Consider the following 27,136-nt stretch of genomic DNA (forward strand, 5'->3'; position numbering starts at 1 on the left):
CATTTTTTTGTGTGTGTGGTACTGGGGTTCCTGGAAACCCTTCTACCTCCAGGCTACACTCCCAGACCTATTTTATGCTTTTTATTTAGAAACAGGGTCTCTTAAGCCAGCGCGGCTGGCTTCGAACCTGTGCGATCCTCTTGTCTCAGCCTCCCAAGTGCGGGGATTACAAGTGTGTGCCACCACGCCTGGCACCAAAACATTTTAAAATAAAAATGTAAATGTTAAGTAGTTACTCAAATGTCAAGTAAAAAAGACTTGTTATAAAGTTAGACTAATCTAGTAACACTGGGATTTACTTTTATACACATTAGAAAAAATTAAAAATGTAGTATTTTCTGAATCACTGGAACTAAACTGGAAAATGAAATATTTCCAAATGGTCTTATTTCTGAGTACATTTCTATAGCATTGAAAATGCCACCTCAAGGGTGCAAAGTACAAGTTTTCCAGCAGGTTATGACACAGCATTAATGATAAGCTCCCTAGTTTAGCATGCCACTGTACACAAACACTACCTCGTCCTGGGTAATATGCAGTAGACATAAACATGTCTATCAAAATTCTACTGAGATTAAGAAGTGATAGGGACCAATAAATATACAAAGAGACCAGGGAGTCAAGGAATGATGAACACTTAACGAGCTCATAAAACAAGAAACAACTACTGCAAATGTATGTCATTTTATTTTTAATTTATCTTTATTTTTTGTCATTATGGGAATTGAACCCAAGGCCTCACTCATGATAAGCAAGTACTCATCACTGAGCTACACCCCAACCCTGTTATGTCACTGCACAACATTACTGTGAATAATTAAGATTTAGCATTGCATTAACTATGACTTAGTAACTATAAAAATATTTATCAATAAAAACAAACATTTCAATGAAAATGTTAAGTAAAATTGCTTTTATTTTCATAAATAAAAAGCTTATTATACAAACAACACTTAGTGAAGTAATATATTAGCTGGCATTGCCTAGTATGAAATATAAGCAACAGGTAACACAAATAGCTATAGCTCTCTATAACCACCATGCAACTTCTTTACATTTGGTAATTTCCAACACCACTTCAAAATTTCATATATAATAGTATTTTTATGATAGTGTTACCATGGCTGAGTCAACAGAATATTTATCTCATAAAACCAAAGTTTCTAAATTATCAATTTAAATGCCAGTATTTACTGCATTTTATAGGAGCACTGAGTATATTACGTTTCCATTTCATAGATGGCAGTATAGTCCATAAAAATATCAATGTGAAAATTTAGTAACTAGGTTAGTAAGTCTAGTACCTAAGATAAACAGGTCTTGTAGGCAGACAGTAGAGCTGGCACAAGTACTATTTAAAAAGTTTTGTCAGTAGATAGCATACAACAACAAATGACTTTGTATTGTAATTAATTAATTTTTGTGTACTGGGGATTGAACCCAGAGGCATTCTACCTCTGAGCTATACTCCCAGACCTTTCTTATTTTTTATTTTTGTTTTGAAACAGGGTCTCACTAGATTGCTGAGTCGCCTTACGTTGCTGAGGCTGTCCTTGAACCCGTGATCCTTCTGACTATGCCTCTCAAGTACTGGTATTATAGGCATGTAACACCACGCCTGGTTGTACAGTGAAATTTAACAAAATATTTCCTACAGACAGCAAAACAAAACTAAATTTTCAATTATTATTCCAAATAGTCTGGAGATTGCAGCGTTAAATGTTAAATATTTTACTGCAAGAAGTAATTAGCATCTCCACATATTTTAAAAAACTCAATGATTCTATGTAACTTTAAAAGCAATATAAACTATATGATTTAAGCATTCATTTATTTGAACACAATCTTGATTCAGCTAAGTATAATTTATTCATTTTTCATAATGTAATGTATACTTCTATTTAATACTTTATGCAGATTTTATAATTCTCAAAAGGTTGCTATGTGGATTCACTGGTTTACCTATATAGTGGGTCAGCACAGTGCCTGGAAGATAATAAGCTCTCAAATACACTACTATTATTTCTACTAAGTGAACCAATCTGCCATTTGTAGTAGGAAAATTATATAATACCCAGGAGAATAATCGACAGAAGATAAATTTATAGATATGACTTTTAAAAAGTATACATCCACTATTTCCCAAGTCTGTGTATACACTAGTCTGTTTAAAATTATTACAATCCATTGTTAAGATCACAGTGTATCTATGCTTGTTCTCTAAGGTTTTGCCATGGCCTTTGGCCTAAAGCAATACAATCAGAAAACTAAAAAAACAATGTACACTGAAATCAGAAAACAGAAGATTTTTTTTTTTTTTTTTTTTTTGCAGGTCTGGGGATGAATTCCAGGGGCATTTGACCTCTGAGCTACACCCCCTGCCCTATTTTTTCTTATTCTTTATTTGGAAACCAGGTCTCACTAAGTTGCGGAGGGCCTCACTAGGTAGCTGAGGCTGTCCACAAACTGTGATCCTCCGGTCTCAGCCTCCAAAATGCTGGGATTACAAGCGTGCGCCACCACGCCCGGCAAGAATTTTTACTCTAACTTATTTTTAACAAAAGAAGTAGTTACTAGTCAGGACAACCTATCTTCTTTATTTTTTTCCCTTGTATCATGCAATATCCGACTTCTTAAAAGAATCATTTTTCATTCTTACTGCCTTCCCTTATATAGAAACATGAAGCAATGCTACAAAGTTTTATCTTTTAAGTAAAAAATCCTATTAGAAAGAATATCTGCAAAAATCACTCTAGGGTGATGAGAATGAATGAATAAAATATGGTAAATTCTTGAAGGCCTCAACATACCTATGAACACTGATTTTCAAGTTAATTATATATTCTAGTAAAGTCAAGGATATGGCATAAAGGTTTCTGATCACTAACTCTAAGGGGCTTTAATTCAGATCGTAAGCCTGTCCTATAATTAACACATTAGTGAAAGGGGAAAAACTGTCTCCATTCAAAACTGATTTTTATCATTCTTCTGGTACCAGGTAAAGAAAAGGAAAATAAATGTTTTTGTGAAGATAAAAAACATACCTGAAAATACATGATCTGGACCTATAATATAATAAGCTCATATTTACTAACCATAGTTCAAAAAACCCCTAACCCTCAAATATATCCAGTAGAGGCACAATAAAACCTTTCAAATGTTATCCTGATTAAAAAGGAGTCTGAGAACAAAATAAGAAACTTCATCTCTACCCTATTAAAAATGAAGAACAAATAAACTAAAGGCAGATTCTCTCTGAAATGTAATAATTATTCTATGGGATTCAGAAATCTGAACCCAAGTTCTGTGGTTTATCTTATCTACTGGTAGAGAAATTCAAAGTGCGTATTGTATTTAGGAAATGGAGCACCCAGTGTCCTTCTGAGGCTTGATATCTGGTTCTTTCACAGGTTTCACTTCTTCTTCTGGCTTGGGTTTGGCCTAGGGATAAAGAAAAATGCAGTCTAAGTACATAAATGACAACTCAGAAAACTTGAGTTCTTCTACACTTCACTTTTACACTGAGTTTTATTTGTTGTTTAACACTGATGTAACACTGGGATTAGTCAAGCTACCCTAGAAGCTACATATCAATTCATTTCAAGACATAGCCAATAGGCATCATTTCAGTGAAAATGAAAAGCTACTCTAGTAGGCAGAAGCCAAGCTTATAATAACCACAGCCCACTCTTTGAGGAGAGAAACTTGACTGTCAAATCTACGCATGTGGAACTCTAAAGTTTGGAATTAACTTACAAAAGTAGCAGGCTATGTCTTAAGGCATTATTTAAGAGGATGAAAAGGATATAAAGATGCCATTTTAAGGAATAATGGTTTTAGTATGGGAAAGAAGTTACATTTAAAAATGCAACTTCAAGGCAGGTGTGGTGGTGCACACCTGTAATCCCTGTAGTTGGGGGGGCTGAGACAGGAAGACTGCAGGTTCAAGGCCAGCCTCAGCAACTGAATGAGACCCTTAGAAATAAGACCCCGTTTCAAAATAAAGAACAGAATGGGGCTGGGGTTGTAGCTCAGAAGTAGAATGCCCGTGTGTTCAATCCCCAGTGCCGCCGCCGCCACACACACACACACACACACACACACACGCACGCACGCACGCACGCACGCACACACGCGCCATTTCAATGGAAGAGCTATGCTTGAAAAATTATTCAATTTATTTTCTTACAGATCCTTAGTCTGTTGGTAGTTGAGTCTCAAAATTTCCATTTAAGATACCATTTGACTTAAAACACCAAGATATATTTTTATATAAATGAATAAGAGCATTCTTATTTTATCTTTAGATGATTCATGGAATTCTGGTATTAGATAAAAATCTTTAAATACTCTGCAAAATGCTCAACCAAAAAGAGAGTACTGTTATGGCAATATACACACTGATTCTGCCACACTCTTCTTAAAGGAGGCACTAACAAGCTGTCAAAAGACAAAATAATGCATTGAAAACAATGTCAGTTAAGCAGAAAATCAGGCAACAAGTCTGGAGGCTTTCTCAGAGTGTCATCAACAGACTGCATCACAGACTGCAACCAGTTAAAACAGATGAACATATGTATCTATATAAGTAGAGTATCAAAATACTCTCAATTCTCTTTTTAAAGTTTTGTGAATGAAAGAAAAACTCCAATTTCATACGTTGTCATCCTTGGGTCTCTTGGTGAGATCAAATGCAGCCAATGTTTCTGGTGTCCAGTGAGCACTCTTGGGAGGAAATTCAAAAGGCACAGGCTCTACCAACCCATAGTTTGCTTTGAGTTCCAGCTGTGGGGCTTCTGTTGGAATTTTTTGAAAGTAACTGCAAAGACCAATTTAAATAGTCATTCATTCATTTATTCAGCAACTGAGTTCCTAATATGTTCAAGGCCCAACTTAATATTGAGTTAAGAGACTTCTCTGCCTCGTTTAGCTCACAGATAAGTAGGTGAGAAAAATCAAGAAATCTTGTCAAATACAAGTGTAAATGAAGCTATAATGGTTGCACAGTGCCATGAGAACAGGAACAAGGAACGCAGGTTTCAGGGCTCAGTGACTATTTGCAAAAGAAGTGATAGAAAGTAAAACAGCATGTTCAAAAAGTGAAAAGTTGAGTATGATCATATATAGATTAATAATGAGAAGGATGTACAAAGATAAAATCAGAGACATGATTGATTCTACCAACCTACAAAGGTGATGGTTTACAGTTGGAACACTGATGCGAAGGGCATGGTGGTGCACACTTACAATCCCAGTACTTGGGAGGCTGAGACAGGAGGATCACAGGTTCATGGCCAGCCTTAGTTACTTAGTGAGGCTCTCTGCAACTTAGTGAGACCCTGTTTCAAAATAAAGAATAAAAAACAGGGCTGGGGGTGTAGCTTAGAGGTTCAATTCCTAGTTCCACAAAAATAGAAAGCTGAGAGGATGAGGAAGGATATTGGGAAAATTATTTTTCCTGCTTTTTAATTAGCAAAAACCAGACTGATATGAATATGCAAAAGTAGTTGAGAAGATTTGTGTATGTGCATGTGTGTATATAAAACATAAAGAATGGCAGGGAAACAAAGGTAAGAAAAAATTAGAACATTATGTGAATATCCTAACGAAGTGTTTGCATGACTCTGAACCTCACCATAATATACAATTATAATGCATCAATAAAAGTATTTAAAAATAAATATTAGGTCCTACACACATGAACTTTTTCACTAATTTAAAGAAAAAAATTAAGCCAGGAGGGTTGCAGGTTGAAATCTAGTCTCAACAACTTAGTGAAATCCTAAAAAAAAAAAAAAAAAAAAAAAAATAGAGCTAGGTGTGTAGCTCAGAGTTAGAATGTCCATGGGCTAAATAGTAGCAAGTTTATATGCAATTTAACATAAAAACCTTGGGAATAAAAACTAATAGAAACTGCGGCTGGGAGTAGTGGTACATGCTTATAATCCAGTACTTGGCAGGCTGATACAGGAGGATCACAAGCCAGCCTCAGCAACTTTGTGAGGCCCTCCACAACTTATTGAGACCCTGTTTTAAAAAAATAAAATAAAACAGAGCCAGGCATGGTGATGCACGCTTGTAATCCCAGTACTTGGGAGGCTGAGACAAGAGGCTCACAGGCTCACAGCCAGCCTTAGCTAATACTTAGTGAGACCGTTTCAAAATAAACAATAAAAAACAGGGCTGGGGGTTTAGCTCAGAAGAAGAATGCCTCTAGGTTCAATTTCCAGTTTCACACACACACAAAAGTCTGGCAACGTACCTCAGAGGTCAAATGCCCCTGGGTTCCATGCCTAGTACTACCAAAAAAAAAAAAAAATTGTTACTTAAAATACCAATAATAAATCAACATATGCCAGGTGTGGTGGCGCACGCTTGTAATCCCCATGGTTGGGAGGTGGAGACAGGAGGATTGTGCAGATTCGAAGCCAGCCACGCTGGCTTAAGAGACCCTGTTTCCAAAAATAAAAAAGTAGCCGGGTGTGGTGGCGCACGCTTGTAATCCCCACACTTGGGAGGCAGAGACAGGAGGATTGCACTGGTTCAGAGCCAGCCTTGCAGGCTTAAGAGACCCTGTTTCCACATAAAAAAGTTAAAAAATAGGTCTGGAAGTGTAGTCCGGAGATAGAAGGGTCTCCAAGAACCCCAGTACTACCAAATAGATAAATAAATAAATAAATAAACAAACAAACAAACATAGTAAATATCAAACAATACTCACATAAACCCATTTTCTCTCTGACATTTTTCTAGGGTATTTTTCACAAGGCTTCCAAGCTTCCTAAAGAATAAGTGTCCTGAAGGCTTGACTGTTGGTCCAGGTCCTTTGGTTTCTCCATATTCTTTGCATAGTGTTTCTGCTTTTGCATACACTGCATGTGAGAAGAGAGAAGAGTTATTTGATAATAACCAAACCCTGCTTACTTAAAAAGCTTTAAAATAGATAGTGAGACTTTTACTGTTCCTTATCTAATAAAAACAACAGTTTCAATAATGGTAATAATCCTAAGTGGAAGGTGGCTGTTTCCTATAGGTACTAGGCCTGAAACACCTTTTTTTCCTCCAGTCAACTCACTTATTCCCATTCTCTTTCACAAAGTCAGCCAAAATCTCTATTTACTCTCCTTTATAATAAAATATTTATTTTAATTAAAGGAGTTGAAATTATGATAGGAATACTTACATTTTTCTGCCTCTTGGAGAGACCTGATTGCTTCACCACACTTATCACTAGCCAATAAAGTCTGGCCGTGATAACAGTAAGCCTGAGAAGAGAAACATATTTTTATTCATTTTTTAACTATACATGATTTTGTCAGAAAAATAAATGTCTTTATCACTGTTTGATATGTCAATAATCTCATATATCTCTTTAATAAGCTTTTCCCCACCTCGATTTATGCAAAAGATGGAATCATGTCAAGCCTTGAGCCAAACTAGTCTTTTGACCATTTCCTGGGAGAAAAATTACTTACTGAAATCTGTTTTGAAAATTAGGACATTGCAGATAAAAAAGAAATTATTGTGCTAATACAGAGCCAAGTGTTTTGAGGCTAGGGACTACAGAGGTTTTAAGGGAAATATTATCAACCTGAAAGTTTACTATTCAAATGTCTATGTTAATGCAGGATTACACACTGGTCATAGGTAATATGCTTGAAAGCAGATTGTAAAATATAAAAAATATTTACTTAAGACTTGAAAAAGGGTTTTGATTATCGCTTGCATGATATTAAACCAACTAAAACAACTAAGTTTGTTGGGTATAATAAACTGGTAAGTAATTTCCAGAATGGTGCATATTGATGGTTCCTTTGCCAACTTAAGTGATATGTTGTGTGGTATGCCTTAAAAATCAGAGCTATTCAATTACAATGAAAAGGATTCTCATTAAGCATGCAGAATCAAATAGTAATTTCACTGCTATGATCTAGGTCTTCAATTCTATACCTCTCTTTCTACCCACTTTAGTTCACAATGGCTACACTGTCAGTGAACATGTACTGAGAAATGCCCATTATTGTAAAATGTTAACTACTGGAAGGAAAGTAATTTACATAATTTTTAGGACCATTAATACTTACATAAGCTGTATAGAAACACATTTTCAAATGAAGGTATTTTCTCCACTTAGCAGAATATGCAGGCTCCAAACTGGATAAAGTATGATCTAAAGTTACATTTTAAAAAGCAAAATATAATTTCACCCTGATTTACTTTTAGTTCATGTTTTTTTTTTTTCCTTGCGGTACAAGGGATTGAAACTAGGGGCACTGTAACACTGAGGTACAGCCCAAGCTCTATCTTATATTTTATTTTGAAATAGGATCTAGCTAACTCACTGTGCACTGGCCTTGAACACGTGATCCTCCTGTCTCAGCCTCCCAAGTACAGTTCTTATGTTCTGATGATAAAAGCAAAATGCCATTCAAGTTTAAAACTCATGTGTTTATATATATATATATGCATCTTTATTAAATGTTTCTTTTATTGCGAGGCGTGGTGGCACATACTTGAAATCCCGTGCTTGGGAGGCAGAGACAGGAGGATTGCACAGGTTCGCTGGCTTAAGAGACCCTGTTTCCAAATATAAGATAGGTCTGGGAGTGTAGCTGGAGTAGAAGGGTTCCACCCCCAGTAACCACAAAAAAAAAAAAAAAAAAAAGTTTATTTTACTAAAAGTGACTATTCAGCTGGGTATAGTATCGCACACTTGTAATCCCAGCATTTGGAAGGCTGAGACAGGAGGATCACATGGTGGCATACACCCATAATCACAGTATTTGGGAGGCTGACGGAGAGGACTGCATGTTCGAGGATAGCTTCAGCAACTTAGTGAGACCCTGTTTCAAAATACAAAATAAAAAGGGTGTTATCTCGGGGGAAGAATGTCCCTGAGTTTAGTAACCAGCATCACACACATGCGCGTGTGTGCACGTACATACACACAGACACAAAAGTGATTTATCTTTCTGCAACTATGTATTAAGCTACATAATAAAATTAAATAACATGGCACCTCTCTGATTTGATGACTAACATAACTTTAAGTTAAAGATAATGGTAGCCAGGTGGGGTGGTGCACACTTGTAATCACCGCACTTGGGAGGCGAAGACAGGAGGATTGTACAGGTTCAAAGCTAGCCATGCTGGCTTAAGACACCCTGTTTCCAAATATAAAAGTATAAAAATAGGTCTGGGAGTGTAGCCAGGAGGGAGAAGGGTTTCCAGGAACCCCAGTACCACAAAAAAAAAAAAAAAAAAAAAAAGATAAAGGTAAAATAGATATAACCAAGAACTTCAAAGTAAATATGAAGAATTTCTTCTGAGTGCTGAGTCAGCCTATTCCTCCTCCATGTAGTAGCCTTTCTCTCATACTGCAATCAGAGGGATATTTCTTAAATTTGAATCAAGTCAGAGTTGTTTCATGTTTTGATGGGCCCCAAATATCCACAGAATCAAGGCCAAACCTTTTAGACAGGCTTATGAACAGATTCTTCACCTCATACACGATCTTCCCAGACTTTACTCCTTTTCTTCATCCTGTGTTTCAACTACACACAACTGTCTGAAGGTCCCAGAAAGTACTATGTTCTTTCTTATCTTTGTACACAGTACAAACTGTTCTATTCCCATCCACTAATGCTTCCTAACAAACAAAAAATTTCTATTTCTATTTTAAAATGAGTCCTTTACAAAGCCTTCTATAGCAGGACCAGATTGTTTAGGATCTTATTTCATTGCTGAAACAATAACACACTTCATTATATAATAATGTGATTACATGCTTGTCTCCTTCCATTGATTAAAAACCTGTCTACTTATCTCTACTCAGCACTGAAATAGTAACCATTCCATAAATAGAAACATAGGCATGGCTACTAATCAGTGAATGAAAGAATACTAGAATAATTTCAAAAACTGAGTTCTGGTTCCAACCTCCCATCTGCTAGCAGTTATGGGTTGGTCTTGTTAACCCTCTAGCTTCATCTCAGTTTCTTGTCTAAATAAAGATAGTAACTTTTTATTTCAGTTTCTTATCTAAATAAGGACAGCAATTAAAGACCAAAGTCAATTTAAAAGCAAAAAAGCCACAAAATTAATTGATATGACTGGTTAAAATGTACAGCACTGTCCTTTCCATTAGGAGTTATAAAGCACATTAACTATGAATAATTTTAATTCTTTAATTTTAAATGAGATTAGTAAAATGATATATTATTCCACTTTAGCAAATTTTAACAATTCTGAAAATCTTTTTGTTTTGCTCCCTATTCAGCCAAAAGCAAACTCAATTAGAAATATAAAGACTAAGGGTATAGGAACAGTGATGGGCTTACCAGCTTTTTGATAGAAATTGGCTGTTTCATATGCCAGTGCAGCAATTAGTCCTGGAGCATGTTTTAGTTCAATTGCTCGAGCAATTGTTACTGTAACCAACACACAATAAAAGAAACTTGTAGTTAAGTTCACTTCCATTCACCACAAGTTCAATATTAACAGCAAAAGTCAATAAATTCTGAGGAATTTTCATAGAGTGTGTTATAAATTTTAACATGAAAAGTTACAGAAAATGCAAACACCAACAGAAAATATTGAGTCTGTTGGATCTAATACAATTTGTTAGAATAAGCCAAACAGTGGAAGAGAGAAAAGAATGAACATGTAGAGAGGGAAAAGATGAGTTGAAAAGTTAATTTTTGCTGTTAGGAATGACATGGAATCAAAATCTTTCTTAAAGAGCCATTACCCGTAAGACCCTTTCCTACTAAGATGAAAGCAAATGGCAAAGGTAAAATTATTCCTCACTGTAAATTCCTGAAACTCTGATACCAACTTTAAAAAAAGAAAATAATCAAATGCCAAGATAGAGACAGACTTTTTTTTTTTTTTTAAAGTAGCGGCAGTAAAAAGAATTTTATAATATTTAGGATACCTTCTTGAGCTTCAGCTTGACACTGGATAATGTAAGTTTCTATGAGCCGAGCTTCTAAGTCCCTTCCCTTTTCTGCAGGTGTAATAAGTTTGGGAATATGACTTTCCTGAGAAAGAAAACAGAAAACAAAGACACCAAATTTTACATTAACCCAGGTTTTTTAGATGAAAAGACATTCAATTTGGTAATTTGCCAGAAATTTAAGATATAAAAATTGTGAAAAAGGAGCAAAAGTAAGCTTACAAAGAACACAAGCTCCTGTACAATAAAACAAAGCTTTTATGAGAAACTGAAGAGCAAAATTTGGGATATAACAAACTACTTATATATTTAAAATAAGATTAGTACTACTTTTATATTTCATCTTAGAAAAGTTTAACTGAATAAACAAAATCTCTTTTACATGATTACCTGAATTGTTCAATCACATTAATAACTCAGATATAAAGAAAATACAATTCTTCACATATGTCAAGGTCATAGCTTTCATTCATTCATTCATTCATTCATTTATTTGTGGTACTGAAGATCGAACCTGGACATTCTACCTCTGAACTATAACCCAAGATCTATTTTATTTTTTATTCTGAATGGAGTCTCAGCCAAGCGTGCGTGGTGGCGCACACTTGTAATCCCAGCATTTGGGAGGCTGAGACAGGAGGATAGTGGTTTGAGGACAGCCTCAGCTACTTAATGAGACCCTTTGCAACTTGGTGAGATCCTGTTTCAAAATAAAGAATAAAAATAGGGCTGAGGGTGCAGCTCACAGGTAGAATGCCCCTGGGTTTCAGCCCTAGTGCCGCAAAAAAAAAAAAAAAAAAAAAAAAGGCTCACTAGGTGCCGAGTCTCCCTAAGATGCTGAGGCTATGCTAGAACCTATAATCCTCCTGTCTTAGCTTCCCAAGTACTGGGATTACAGGTGTGTGTCTATGCCTAGCTAGAACCATAACTATTTAGTCACTGCAAAAGCATCTATTTTATTAGGAAAGCCCCCAACACTGGCCTCCAAAAAGCCTTCAATAAATAGTTGTTTAATAAGAATGATGGAGAGGGGAATTCCGGTTGGAAGGCACACTATTCTTTTTTCTAATGCCCACCAAATCGCCAGGTAATGTAATATATAAGTACAATGACTGCTCCTCCAGTATTTTCACTGAGGTGCCAGTGAAATATGATCAGAAGTTCAGTTTGTGAAATTGTGACTGCTCCTGGCAAGTGCTATAGAAAGCAATAAAAAATACTATTTTAAGAGCATTAATTTCTCTGCTTTGTTGTCACCTATCTTTTCTGAAGAGACAGAAAAAGTGGGTGTATTACAACTTAAATTTTCTAATTGTAAGAGTTGCTGGTAATTTTAAGACTAAAATGGAGACATTAATGTCCAGTAATTGACTGTACTCATCAATAAGGTATAATTAATAATAAGGAAAACAGAAAAGTAACATAAAGAAAACAGCCAGCCCTATATGTCCAAGGAGTCCATGTCCTCAGGACCTTGTACTGAAAATATTTGAAGCCAGGTGTGGTGGGACATACTTGTAATCTCAGTACTTGGGAAGCTGAGACAGGAGAATTGCAGGTTTGAGGACAGCCTCAGCAAATAGTGTGATTCACATTAACCAGTGAGACCCTGTTTAAAAATAAAAATAAGACAGGGCTGGGAGTGAAGCTGGGAGGTAGAATGTCCCTGGGCTCAATCCCCAGTGTCACCAAAAACAACAACAACAACAACAACAAAGAACAACAAAAAAACTTATCTGTGCTGACCGTGTACAGATGTTTTGGTCCTCATTCCCTGAAAAACTATTTACATAGCATTTACACTGAATTAGGCGTTATAAGTGATCCAGAGATGATTTAAAATATATGAGGATATGCATAGGTTATATGCAAATACTATGCTTTTTTTTTTTTATTATTGTGGTACTGAGGATAGAACCTAGAGGCATTCTACCTCCAAGCCACACCTCCAGTCCTATTTTTTAGTCTTTCAGTTTTTGAAACAGGGTCTTACTGAGTTGCGAAGGGCCTCACTAAGTAGCTGAGGCTGTCCGCGAACCGTGATCCTTCAGTCTCTGCCTCCTGAATGCTGGGATTAAAAGCGTGCGCCACCATGCCTGGCTACTACGCCATTTTTAAAGGGACTTGACCATCCACAGGCTTTGGCATTCTGGGGTAATGGGGCAGTTTGACCTGGAACGCATTCCCTGCAGATACTGGAGGCACTATACTAGCAAGTAGCTCTTTTTATATAATAAAAACACCTTTTCTTCCCCGCCAAAAAGTAAAAATTTCCAAGAATTAAAGCATTAGGCAAACATTTATACACACTGTGTTTCCTTACCTTTAAATGCTTAAAAATTCCAGCTGCAATTTTTAGGCTTCGATGGACTTCTTTTGCTTCATCTTCTGTTATGCTTAAAGATAGTGATTACAACTTTCAGAGGATGAATCCCATTTCTGGCAGTAAAACCAACAACTAACACAGTATCATTAAACAAATTAATTATTCCTTTTTCACTCATCACCAGTTTCCTTCCTTTTAAATAAAATCTAATTTGGACACTTTTAGGTATCACAATAACAAATGCAAAATATCCAAAGACAAGAACCTAAAAATAAAACAGAGAGATCCTGCCAAAGGAAGACAAAGTCTTCTTTTGTTGTTTTTTTCTTCTAGATACTTTTGTTAAAAACAGAACAAAATATTATACACTTTATATAGAATGGTAGTTATATTTGCTACTCTGCTTATTTTAATTATCTTACTGTAAGAAATTTTACATCAGCACACTCAATTCAACTTAATTATCTACTTATGGTACAAGGGATTGAACCCATGGGCATTCTACCTCTGAGCTATACTCCCAGCCCTATTTTATTTTTAATTTTGAAACAGGATCTCATTAAGTTGCTGGGGACCTTGCTGAGTTGCTGAGTCTGGCCTTGAATCTGTGATCTTCTTGTCTCAGCTTCCTAATGTCCAGCTTTCAATCTCATTTTTAACTGGTGGCATATTATTCTTATGTATGGATGAATCATAACTATTTAGTTATTGCTCTATCTACCTACCTATTAAAAACAGTTTATCTTATACTATTAGTCCTTCTAAACATCTTTTAATTCATATACAGATATGAATGCAATATAAATTGCCTGTTCATGTCTTTGGCTCATTTTTAATTGATTTGGTCTTTGTTTATTTTAAAGTATATTTTATAAAAACAATTTATCATATGCACTACAATGTTTTTGACCAATTCTGTCAGTCATTTTTTTTTTAAAACTTTGTTTACAGTACTTTTATATGGTCACATAGCCAATCTTTTCTTTTATGGCTTTTTGGTCTTTAGAAAGATATCCCAAGCCTGGCATGGTGGCACATGCTTGTAATCCCAGTACTTGCGAGGCTGAGACAGGAGGACCACAGGCTCACCTCTATCCTTAGCTACTTAGTGAGGCCCTCAGTGATTTAGTGAGACCCTGTTTCAAAGTAAAAAATAGGGCTGCAGGTGTAGCTTGGAGATAGAATGCCCCTGGGTTCAATCTCTCGTACCACCTAAAAAAAAAAAAAGAGAGAGAGAGAGAGAGAGAGAGAGAGAGAGAGAGAGAGAGAGAGAGAGATCTTTCATGTGACAAGATTACTAAAAGATTTCAATCTTTATTTTTTTTGTGTGTGGCATTGGGAGTGAAACCCAGGGGCATTCTACCTCTGAGCTACACCCCCAGCCCTGTATTTGTAGTTTTTATTTTGAAACAGGGTCTCACTGAGTTGCAAAGGACCTAAGTAGTAGCTGAGGCTATCCACAAATGTGATCCTCCTGTCTCAGCTCCCAAATGCTGGGATTACAAGCATGAGCTATCATGCCCAGCAATTTCAATCTTTTAATATGAGGCAAACTTTTATGTACTCAAAAGTGGTGCTTTTTAATAAATAACCTGAACTTTTTTTTTTTTTTTTTTGGTGGTACTGGGGATCCTGGAAACCCTTCTACCTCTGGGCTATACCCCCAGACACCTATTATAAAATTTTTAAACTTGGAAACAGGGTCTCTTAAGCTAGCGAGGCTGGCTTTGAACCTGCGCGATCTTCCTGGCTCTGCCTCCCAAGTGTGGGTATTACAAGTGTGTTCCACCATGCCTGGCTAGCCTAAAATTTTAAATAGTGAATTACAATATATTAAAAAAATAACATATTAGTACATAGCCTTACCCTTTAACTTACTTTTCTTTTCCAGCCAGTCTTGAAGCATATTTGGTATACCATAAAGCTACATTAAATCCCATGGAAATTAATTCAAAAACAGCATCCTGTTGGGTACTGAAACACAATCATCAAGCACTGTAAATTAAGACATTATTTCATGCAGCCTATGGGACATTAAACTCAAAATTACAAAGATCTCTGGTATATACATGTATTGAAAATGACACTGGTATTTAACCTGGATGGGGAGATAAAGCTAACAGTAATTAATACAAATAAAAAATACAGTGGTCCAGCATGTACTATGTAACATATAATAATAAACATGAGGACAGTAGCTTTCTTTTTCCCTGGGACTAACCTCATAGAGTCAAAATCTGAGATGGAGCCTAGTTTAACAAGTACTCAATCTCTTCAAGGAAGTACAATCTCTTCAAGGAAGTAATAGCAGAAAATTTTCCAAACAGAGCAAGAGGTCGATACAAAGGTCCAGGAAACTTATAGAACTCCTTTAGGACAGGATCAGAGAAGAGGATCCCCACGCCACATAATTGTCAAAATGACCAATGTGGAAGCCAAGCAGAGAATCTTAAAGGCAACAAAAACAAAGGGCCAAGTGACATTCAGAGGCAAACCAATTAGAATCGCTCCAGACTTCCCAAACCAAATCATGAGAGCCAGAAGGGCTTGGAGTAACATATTCCAAACTCTGAAAGAAAACAACTTCCAGCCAAAAATTTCCTACCCGGCAAAACTTTCTATCAAATTCGAAGGAGAAATAAGAAGCTTCCATGACAAACAGAAACTGAAGGTATTTATGTCTTCAAAACCAGCGCTAAAGAAAATACTCAAAGAGATTTACTACAAAGAAGAAATAGGTAACACACACCAGAACCAGAGAAACATGATTTTTCCATCCAACAGACAACTAAGATTGGTTATCTGTGGAGATTCATTATTTATGTTAGTCTTTTACCTATTTCTAAATTGTATTGTTTGCTTTTATTGTTGCTAATTTTTAGGATTTCTAGTTGGAATATTAATATACCTTCAGATATAGCATTTGGAAATATTTTCTCCCATTCTATCAGTAACTTTTAACTCTGTCTACATTGTCTTTGGATATACAATATTTTTTTATTTTCTAGGGAGTTTGTTTACCCTTCTGTTGCCTGTGCCATTGAAATCATATCCAAGAAAACACTGCCAATTTCAATGTCATGAGGTTTTATGACCCAGATTTTCTTCTAAAAGTTTATAGTCTTAAGATTTGTATTTAGGTCTTTTATCTATTTTGAGTTAATATTTGTATATGGTGTTAGGTAAGGGTCCAATTTTATTCTTTTTCATGTAATTATTATTTTTCAACAATATTTAGTTAAAAGATTATTATATCCTCCACCAAATGTCTGTGGAAACCTTGTCAAAAATAACTTGACAATATATGGAAGAATTTATCTCTAGGCTTTTACTTAACTCCAATGGTTTATATATCTGCCTTTATAACAGTACTACACTGTTTCAATTATTGTAGCTTTATAACATTTGAAATCAGAAAATATACATCTAGCTTTGTTCTTTTTTGAGATCGTTTTGTGTATCTAGAGTTCATATTTCATATTAGGATAGATTTTCTCTGAAAAATAAATCAATAAATGTATGATAGTTTCATCTAAATAAAAAAAAAAAGAAAAAAATATTCTCTGGTAAGAAAGAAAGCAAAAAGAAATATTGAAATGTTATCTTTAAGTCATCAAAAGCTTGGTATCAGATAAATGAAACTGTTATATGAGATTATCATTGTTAATTTTAGATAAATTGCTAAAATACTAGATGTCAACCACTAAGCCAAGCATGGGAAGGAGGGATGGGGAGGGAACGGGGTGGGGATCGGGTAGGGGCTAACTGGGCGATGTGTGCATGTATGTCTACAAAAGTTTTTTTTATACTATTATGATGTATGAATACAGTGCACCAATAAAAAAATAAATAAATAAAATAAAATAGGTCTGGGAGTGTAGCCTGGAGGTAGAAGGGCTTCCAGGAACCCCAGTACCACAAAAAAAGCTCAGTGTTAGATTACTGCAAAAACAAAACAATGTGGCCAAGAAGTGTTAGCTCAATGGTAGAGCATTTGCCTCGCATGCACAAGGTTTTGGGTTCAATCCTCAACACCACACACAAAAAAGTTAAAATTTAGAAGACATATTGTAATTAAAAATAACCTGTAGCCAGGCGTGGTGGCGCACCTTTATAATCCCAGTACTTGGAAGGCTGAGACAGAATGACTGCAGGTTCCAGACCAGACTTAGCAATTTAATCAGGCCCTTGGCGACTTAGTGGAACTCTGTATCAAAATAAAATAGGGTTGGGAGTGTAGCTCAGAAGTAGAATGCCCCTGGGTTCCATCCCCAGTACCACAATACACACACTGATATACAAATAATAATAACCATCATTATCTGTAAACTATCCTGTTTCGTATATATTACATACAAAAATAAAAAATATGAACAAAGTTCTCAAAACAGTTTTACCTAAGAGGACTGCAGGTTTGAAGCCACTTTCAGCAACTTATTAAGGCTTTCAGCAATTTAGTGAGACTATGTTACCAAATAAAAATAAAATAGGTCTGGGGGTGTAGCCTGAAGGTGGAAGGCCCAGTACTACAAAAGGCAAAACAGAAAAAAACAAAAAACAAAAGTTTTACCTTCTTGAAAAAACTTTAATAGCTTATTTTTTTCAGCACTAAAACTTTCAAAAGAATGACATCTGGTAATCTAGTGAACATATCTATTTTATAATTTTGCCTTTAAATCACTTGACAGTCTTCCTAATTTATAAGAAACTTCATAAATAACAATTTTTATTGAATAAGTAGAAATCAACCATAAAGTAATTTAGAAGTCTCACATGTGCTGAATTTTCAGTAAGATCTTCATCACATTTGGAACGATGGGCCAAATTTATGTAATTTTTATCCCATGTTACAGCAAGCTACAATTTATCATTTTTTCAGTATTTTTTGAGACAGTGAAGAATTATATGAAGACCTTACTGAAAATTCAGCACATGTAAGACTTCTAAGTTACTTATGCTTGATTTCTACTTACTCAATAGAAATTGAATATATCTGTTCTGAAAAATATTTTTTCAACTGTGTATGCTTTCTGACTACTTTGATGTACTACAGACCTGGAATGTTCTGGAACAAGAGAGATTGAAATTAAAAAAAGGATAAACATTTTAGAATCTGTCAAAGTTTGTAATGTAAAAATCATAAAGGTTTGATTCTTTAAAAATAGTCTTAATATAAGCCGGGGGTGGTGGTGCACGCTTGTAATCCCAGCATTCAGGAGGCTGAGACCGGAGGATCACGGTTTGCAGACAGCCTCAGCTACTTAGTGAGGCCCTTTGTAACTCAGTGAGACCTGGTTTCAAAATAAAGAATAAAAAATAGGGCAGGGGGTGTAGTTTGGAGGTCAAATGCCCCTGGGTTCCATTCCCAAACCCGCAAAAAAAAAAAAAAAAAAAAAAAAAAAAAAAAATCTTAAAAAATCTTAATATAGAAAAAAATCCCTTAATTTTGAATGAAAAAAGGTGACATAAAAAAAAAAAAATCCAGAAAATGAAGTACTTGGAAATTTTAGTATTCTAGAATATTAGAATCTGGGAAGGATCCATATTCCCCATGTCTTACTCAATATATGAATTCTATACACAATATACCCAAGGAAGAGTAAAAACTAACATTTAGTGAAGGACTTGCTACATGCCTGGTATTATACTGTTATTTATTTATTTATTTTTGGTGTGCTGGAGATTGAACCTAGGGACATTCTACCTCCAAACTCCTTCCATACCCCTGCCCTATTTTTTATTCTTTATTTTGAAACAGAGTTTCATTAATTTACAGAGGGCCTCACTAAGTAGCTGAGGATGCCCTGGAACCTGCACTACTCCTGTGCCATCATGCCTAGCTTACATTGTTATTTACTGAACATAAATTTTATTTTATTTTCACAAAGTTCCAAAATTATAGCACCAAAACCTAATTGAAAAAGCAGATGTTTATTTGGTAGAAAACATGAAATTGCATTCAGGATGTATGAATTCAATGTCCATACTCCTTGTAAGATAATGTACCACCTGCTCTGTTCTTTCAGCAATCTCCTATGTTTTCCTTTCTGTTTCTATAAAACAGTGATTCTAAAGCAAGTGAAGATATATGATAATTTTCATTACTTTGAGATAATGATATATGATAATTTTAACAATCCGATGATGTTTTTTTTTTATTATTATTTTTTTGGGGGGTCTAGGGATGGAACCCAGGGGCACTTGACCTCTGAGCTACACCCCCTGCCCTATTTTTTATTCTTTATTTTGAAACCGGGTCTCACTGAGTTGCAGAGGGCCTCACTAAGTAGCTGAGGCTGTCCGTGAACCGCGATCCTCCAGGTCTCAGCCTCCCAAATGCTGGGATTATAGGTGTGCGCCATCACACCCGGCTCCGATGATGGGTTTTTTTTTTGGTGGTACTGGGGTTCCTGGAAGCCCTTCTACCTCCGGGCTACACTCCCAGACCTATTTTTTACATTTTTATTTGGAAACAGGGTCTCCTAAGCCAGCGCGCGTGGCTGGCTTCAAATTTGCACGATTCTCCTGTCTCTGCCTCCCAAGCGCGGGGATTACAAGCGTGCGCCACCATGCCCGGCCTCCGATGATGTTTTTAAATAGTTGTTGAATAGCGGGATGTGGTGGCACATGCCCATAACACTAGTACTTGGGAGGCTGAGACAGATTTCAAGTTCAAGGCCAGCAATTTAGTGAAACCCTGTCCCCCCCAAAAAAAATTGGGCCTAGAAATACAGAATTAGAACACCTCTCTGAATTCAGCCTCTATTAAAAAAAAAAAAAAGCAGTTAAAGTTACTATTATCATGACCTGTTACAATTAGATCTACTTTGGTTTCAAGTGAGTAATAAAAAAGCTCTGAAGGAAAGCATTTTTTTAAAAGAGCAGGAACAGTAAAGAGAAAGAAGAAAACAAATACCTAGAATGAAAAGGGTATGATGGAAAGAAAGGAAGAGAGATTGACCAAAGGCACCTGAACTATCCATTAGAAAAAGAAAATAAAATCTAAATTTGGAGTAGGTTGAAGGTAGGCAAAGACTGAAAGTCAATTCGGGTTCCAAATTCCCTGAAAATTCTTTGTTATTAAGGCAAGGTTATTCAATTTTAGTTAGCATTTGTATTAACTAAAAAACAGACTTGAACTGGGAAAAACAAGTTATATATTAATGGTATATATTTGGGTAAAGTTCAAATGCTTTTAATTATTTCCTGAAAAGATAAAATGCTGATCAAATACAGAGCTACGAGTTAATCGCTGGCTTATGAGTTACAAAATCTGGCTTCAGCTTAGTACTACTTCTTCACTGCTTACCTTGGAACCTGACCTTGTAATGTATCAGTCCACTTGAAATTCTGAATATATCGTAACTTGCTTTCCTGGGTAGATTCATCCAGGGAATTAATGAAACCTATAAAAAGATTAAGAGATTTTAGTTTCATAAGAAATAACATGTTTTCTACTTAGAATTCTTTTCAGATAATTACAATTTCAGGTGTCTCAATACCACTTTTGGCCCCCTTCTCCTTTCCTGCATCTCATATCTCTTCCTGAGGTAACATAGTATGAATTATGTACACACTTAATTTTCAAAATGTTAAAACTTTCCAGGTTCCTGATTGAAACTTTTGGCCCCTCTCTCTGTTCCAACATCTCACACCTCCTCTTGAAGTAGCATAGTATGAATTATGTAGACAATTTTCAAAATGTTAGAAAGACCGCATACTACCATTACCATCTCACACTTCTGAAACCAAATCTAGCCCGAATGACTAGGCCATCCATATGTGAAAAGTCTGCGTTAAATATGAACTTCTATATAGTTGTTTTTAAAAACTCAAAATATCAAGTAACCAACCTTGTAAAAGTGAAAAGTACAAATCTGCTGCATTCTTCATCATTTCTGGATTACAGCTCAAATCAGTGAATAATTCAAGGAGTCGTGCTCTGGATGATCTCAAGTCACTTACAAGAAACACAGATAGGAAAGTTTAGTAAGCTGTTTACAATGACTCTGTAAAAGAGGCTTAAAAGTTTTAATGTAAAAGCTTTTAAACATAACACACACACACACACCCCTTCCCCTTCCTCCAATGTATTGCCAAGTACACTAAAAGGCCATGAGTAGACTAATACTAGAGAGAAGTGAAGTTTCTAATGCCAATTGTTTAAGAATTGTATTAAAATAAACCCAACTGTGATATTACAATTACTACATTACAATTATGTAATATAAATGAATAGCAAGTTCTACTTTTTAAAAAAATTCAAACAAACATCCTTTGAAGATTGAAGAAAAGAATTAACATTGAGTAACTTTAACCAGTTCAAAATAAAAGTTTTTTGAAGCTGGGTGTGGTGGTGCATGCTTGCAATCCCAGCATTTGGGAGGCTGAGACCAAGGATCGTGGATCGCGGACAGCTTCAGCTATTTAGTGAGACTCAGCAAACTAGTGAGACCCTGTTTCAAAAATAAAGAATAAAAAATGGGACTGGGGTGTAGCTTGGAGGTAAAATGCCCCTGGGTTCCATCCCCAGTACCGCAAGGAAAAAAAAATTTTTTTTGAAATGGGAAAATTTAACATATTTGTGCATGGTTTTACTATATCTTTGAAAGGTCTAAATTTGAGATTACTCACAAGATGTCAAACATAATTTATTAGGTAGAGAATTGTATTTTAAAAGTGAAATTCTATAGTTCAATACACACATTAAGAATATACAAAAACATTTGGACATTAGCTGTTTTAAAACTGCTCTCTGGTCTCCATTCTCCTTTATTTCTTTGCCGCAAAGCCACTGCAGATATGCCTTTTCCTTCGTGAAATTCTTTTTGCCCATGATTTCAGTAGTATTGAGTTTTCCAGTTGCTTTTATTAGCTTTAAAGGTTTATTCTTTACTCTTTCTAAGGCCCCTACAGAGAAAAAATTTCCCCATCTACAAAACTTTTTTTTTTTTTAAATGGTACTGGGAATGGAACCCAGGGGGCATTCACCATTCCATCTATGAGTTACACCCCAAGTCCTTTTTTTATTCTTTATTTTTGAAACAAGGTCTCACTGAGTTGCAAAGGGCCTCACTAAGTAGCTGAGGCTGTCCATGAACCATGATCCTCCTGTCTCAGCCTCCAAAATGCTGGGATTACAAGCATGAGCCACCATATCCAGCTCTATAAAACTTTTAAGTCTTTGGCTGTCTGTTTTTCTCTTATCTTTAGAGATTTCATTTATTTGTACATCTTACCTACTAGACCTCCACCATCAGCTCTAACTTGGTGCTGTCCACTTCCACATCTAATCCAGAAGGCAGTTATCTTACTGAGGGTTCCAGAAGCTACATTACATGAATGACTTAATATACCTGAAATGTGTGTGACTAAAAAAGATTAAACTTGAAAAAGAATAAGGGCTGCATACTCAGAATTTAATAGATCGTTAGAATATTCAAAATTATCTGTTTATATCACGATCAGGATATCAACTGATTAAATCCACCATTTTTTTTCATTTTTTTTTTATTCAGTGCTGGGGATTAAACTTTGTGCATGCTAGGGAAGTGCTCTATCAAAAAGTTATACTCTTAGCTCTACCTCATAAAAAAGTTGAAAATTCCTTGCAGGAAAAAAATATGCTCATATATGCAAAATTATTTTCTTCATGACAAATATTCACTTTAAGTATCAAATGTATACTAGTGCTCTGTGCCTTTCTGCATACTAATAAATTTTTGATTAATGAAAAAAACATGTTGAGTAAAGAATATCAGTTTTTCAAATGTTTTCTTCTAAAGTTTAGAAGGGTTGTAGTGCTCATTCATTAATTCTAACTCTGAGGAGGCATATTTCAAAAAATTATATACCAATAATTACATGTAGTTGATTAAAACTGGAATAAGTTATCTTATAAATTTATCATTAGTATTTATTTAGAAGCTAAAAAGGGTAATTTGGCTGAGTGTGGTGGCGCACGCTTGTAATTCCCGCGCTTGGGAGGCGGAGACAGGAGGATGGCGCAGGTTCGATGCCAGCCGCGCTGGTTTAAGAGACCCTGTCTCAAAAATATAAAATAGGTCTGGGAGTGTAGCCCAGAGGTAGAAGCACTTCCAAGAACCCCAGTACCACCAAAAAAAAAAAAAAAAAAAAAAAAAGGGTAATTTGAGCTGGGCGTGGTGGCTTATGCTTGTAATCCCCGTGCTTGGGAAGCTGAGACAGGAGGATCGCAGAAGTTCTAAGCCAGCCTCAGCTACTTAAGTGAGGCCCTCGGCAACTTAGTGAGATCCTGTTTCCAAATAAAATATAAAATAGGTCTGGGAGTATAGCCTAGAGGTAGAAAGCCTCTGAGTTCCACCCCTAGTACCACCAAAATAAATAAATAAATAAACAAATAAATAAAGTGAACCAGGAAGAAATCTGAATCCCTAGGGCCTATTGTAGAATCATATAATTTGCCAGGAATTTCCACGAAGGAGATCAATCATCACCAACAGCCCAATTGTGTAAAGTCAAATTCATCTTATTCATTTGTTTTTGTGGTACTGGGGATTGGACCCAGGACATCTACCTTCAGGCTACACACCCAGTCCCCTCCCCCCCCTTTTTTTTTACCAGTTTGAATCAGGGTCTCACTGAATTGCAGAGGGTCATACTAAGTAGCTGAGGATATAAATTCATCTTACAATTATAGAATTTAAGGAAAATGGGCCTTAGAAATATTTGATTTTGGTTATTCATTTTATAGATTAAGAATTAGGTTCAGAGAAGTTTAGGGACTTTACCCAGTGCTATATATAAAACAACTAAGTGAATCTACCTCTTGGAGTTTAGACAGTTGGCAAACTATAATTTTTTTATATGGCCACAGATGATTTTTGTTTAGATCTCAAACTAAGAATGGTTTTAAATCTGGTTGTGGTGGCACATACCTGTAATCCCAGTACTTGAGAGGCTGAGAAAGGAGGAATGAAGGAGGCAGAATGCTTCTGGGTTAAATCTAGCACCACACACGCGCGCGCGCGCGCGCGCGCGCACACACACACACACACACACACACACACACGGTACTGATCATTGGTCTAGATTAATAAATCAATTTTTCTACCTTGTGCTCAAATAACTTCTTCCCAAGAAGCAATAACCTTCCTGATTTTCCTTTACCAACACCATCAATGCCTAAATGACTTTAAGTTTTATATCTCATGTAGACTGAATCTTTTTCAATTTCTTAGAGGCAGCCAGTCAAGTCAACTGACTGCTCCTTAGAAATATCTCTTCCGCCTGTTCTCTTTGTCTGGCAAAACTGCTCTACTTGCTATCCCTAGAAAAATGGTATTCCTGATAGAAATGACTGACTTCTTCTTCCCCCTCTACCTTAATAAATAAGGGACGCTCAAACACTTTATAAAGAGATAGATAGTAAAGACTTCAGGCTTAGTGGGTTGGTTATAAGGGTCTTCATCACTATTCAATACTGCCAATGTTGAGTAAAGCTGCTAGAGGCAGGTATAGACAGTATTTAAACAAATGTGCATCTGGCTGTGTTTGAGTACAACTTCTACTTATGTATTTACTTTTGCAGTACTGGAGATTGAACCAAGGAATACTCTACCTCTGAGCTATAGCTCCAGCCCTACTTTTTATACTTTATTTTGAAACAGGGTCTCACTAAGTTTTGGAGGGCTTCACTAAGTAACTGAGGCTGGCCATGAACCTGTGATTCTCCTGTCTCAGCCTCCTAAGTACTGGGATTACAAGTGTGCGCCACCACACTCAGCTAAAACTTTATTTATAAAATCAAGGAGTGGGTTAAACCAGTGGGACATAGTTTGTCAATTGCTGATTTAAGCCATACAACTTATCTAAATAGCAACTCAAGTTATTTCTCTTATCACTTCACAGGAATCTCTTACTGCTCTGAATGCAATGAATTTACTATTTTGTCAATTAACAACATCCTGACACTATCTTATGGAGTCTCTTCTACTGTTATAACACATAGCTTAACTCTTTTTTTTTTTCTTGTGGTACTGGGGGTGGAACCCAGAGGCTTTCTACCTCCGGGCTATACTCCCAGACCTATTTTATATTTTATTTGGAAACAGGGTCTCACCAAGTTGTTGAGAGCCTCACTAAGTAGCTGAGGCTGGCTTTGAACCTGTGAGATTCTGTCTCAGCCTCCCAAGCACAGGAATTACAAGCGTGCGCCACCACGCCCGGCAACAGAGCTTCACTCTTTTGTCACTGCTTTAACCCCTCTGGGATTCACTTATTGGTCTCAAGTTAAGGGCCCTGGCCTAATAACCGTCAAAGTTTAAAAAATCTGTGATTTACCTCTTCATCTGTCATTTATAAATTTGCAAGAAATTAAAAGTTAGAAAAAAAGGTGGTATATATTTCTGTATTGCTCATGGAACCTAAAAATGTACTTAGTATCCAGAAGTGGCAACAACACTTTATGAGTTTGACTAAAACTTACTTGCACATTTTTGAAGCAGAAGGGCCAGTGACCATACCATAGTAGTTAAAAGAGACAGGAGCAGTAGCTTTTAAAGGATTCCTATGAAACCAGTGAGTCATTTTCTCTAGATGTTTTCTGTGGACAAAATAAATAAATAAATAAAAAAGCAATGAATATAGCATAAAGTAGTCATTAAATTAAAAGCATACTACAAAATATACATTATATTTTTTTATTCTTTTTTTTTTGCTGAACTGGGGATGGAATTGAGGAGCATTCTACCTCTGAGCTATACCCTCAGCTCCATTTTTTAGTCTTTATTTTGAAACAGGATCTCACTGAGTTGCAAAGGGTCTCACTAAGTAGTACCTGAGGCTGTCTGTGAACTGCAATCCCCATCTCAGCCTTTCAAATGCTAGGATTACACGTGTGCACCACCATGCCTGGCTTATATTTTACATATAAATCATACATACATGACCTAGATAACCATATATACATAGCACAGAAGAAATATAAACATAATCACACAAATTATTAATAAAACATAAATATATAAGTAAAGTACTTTACCTGCATAAATTAATTGTTTTAACTGGTGGTCAATTTATTATATGTTTAGACCAGGTTAAAAAAAAAGTCTAGCATTTGCAGTTGCCCAAAGCAACTTCAATGTTCAAATACACTAGACCAGTTATGTTTAAATGTTAATGTGCATAAAAATCTTCTGGGAATGTCCTTTACCTTGTCTTGTTACAAGAAAATTTCTAATTTCATAGTCTGGAGGAAACCTAAAATGGTGATGCTACAACTCCCTAGACTACTTTTGAGTGCCAAGTACTAGACTTTGGTTGGACAACTAACAAGTGAAAAGGAATAGAGGATTAGATTAGTGTAATTTCCCTAAGAGGTTGAAATAATGACCTTCATTACACTAAAGCTACTTAAATAGGTTTTAAGTTGACTATATTTCCAACATACTGCAGACACCGATGGATATAATAGTATGTGTTCTGTAAAATATGTTTTTCATAAAAAAGGTAAGAATCATGTTTTTATAAGAGTAATACAATTGGACTAATAACTTCTATCTTAAAAACAGAAACATTTGAAAAAGTGCCAACTTAAAAAAATTAAGTTTCACAGCTTATAGGTTTAAAAATAAAAGCAATATTATATGTCTCTTGCCTAAAAGTTCCTTGGTAGGTAGTGTATATATAATAATCCAGGAAAGACAACCCAGACTAAAATACGGCAATTAAGTTCCCGGAAGTAGGATAAATTCTGATGTTTAACCGACTTTTCTTCCTAGAAAAATATGTGGGCTACACGTATTTTTTCAGCCTGTAAGAGTTCTGTCTTAAACACCTCCCTAATAGTATTTATTTATGACAAAACTGGTAAG

The 27,136-nt window shown here is 35.8% G+C and overlaps 1 protein-coding gene across 2 annotated transcripts; it reads right to left on the reverse strand.

Moving 5' to 3' along the window:
- Nucleotides 1-3,354: 3,354 nt before the first annotated feature.
- On the reverse strand, nt 3,355-25,859 carry BROX (BRO1 domain and CAAX motif containing; the record flags this gene model as incomplete). Of its 2 annotated transcripts, XM_080699414.1 has the most annotated exons (12): nt 3,355-3,441; nt 4,660-4,819; nt 6,722-6,872; nt 7,184-7,265; nt 8,085-8,170; nt 10,341-10,430; nt 10,937-11,042; nt 13,281-13,353; nt 15,162-15,257; nt 20,593-20,689; nt 21,137-21,243; nt 25,750-25,859. In XM_080699414.1, 12 exons carry the CDS (start codon nt 25,848-25,850, stop codon nt 3,355-3,357), a joined length of 1,236 nt encoding a protein of 411 aa, XP_080555540.1. The 2 variants fall into 2 exon arrangements, with proteins under 2 accessions (XP_080555540.1, XP_080555539.1); XM_080699413.1 differs by lacking the exon at nt 15,162-15,257 and having other exon boundaries at nt 25,750-25,850.
- Nucleotides 25,860-27,136: the final 1,277 nt, after the last annotated feature.

Source organism: Muscardinus avellanarius (genome assembly GCF_963383645.1).
Source record: "Muscardinus avellanarius genome assembly, chromosome: 7".
Classification (NCBI taxonomy): Eukaryota; Metazoa; Chordata; class Mammalia; order Rodentia; family Gliridae; genus Muscardinus; species Muscardinus avellanarius.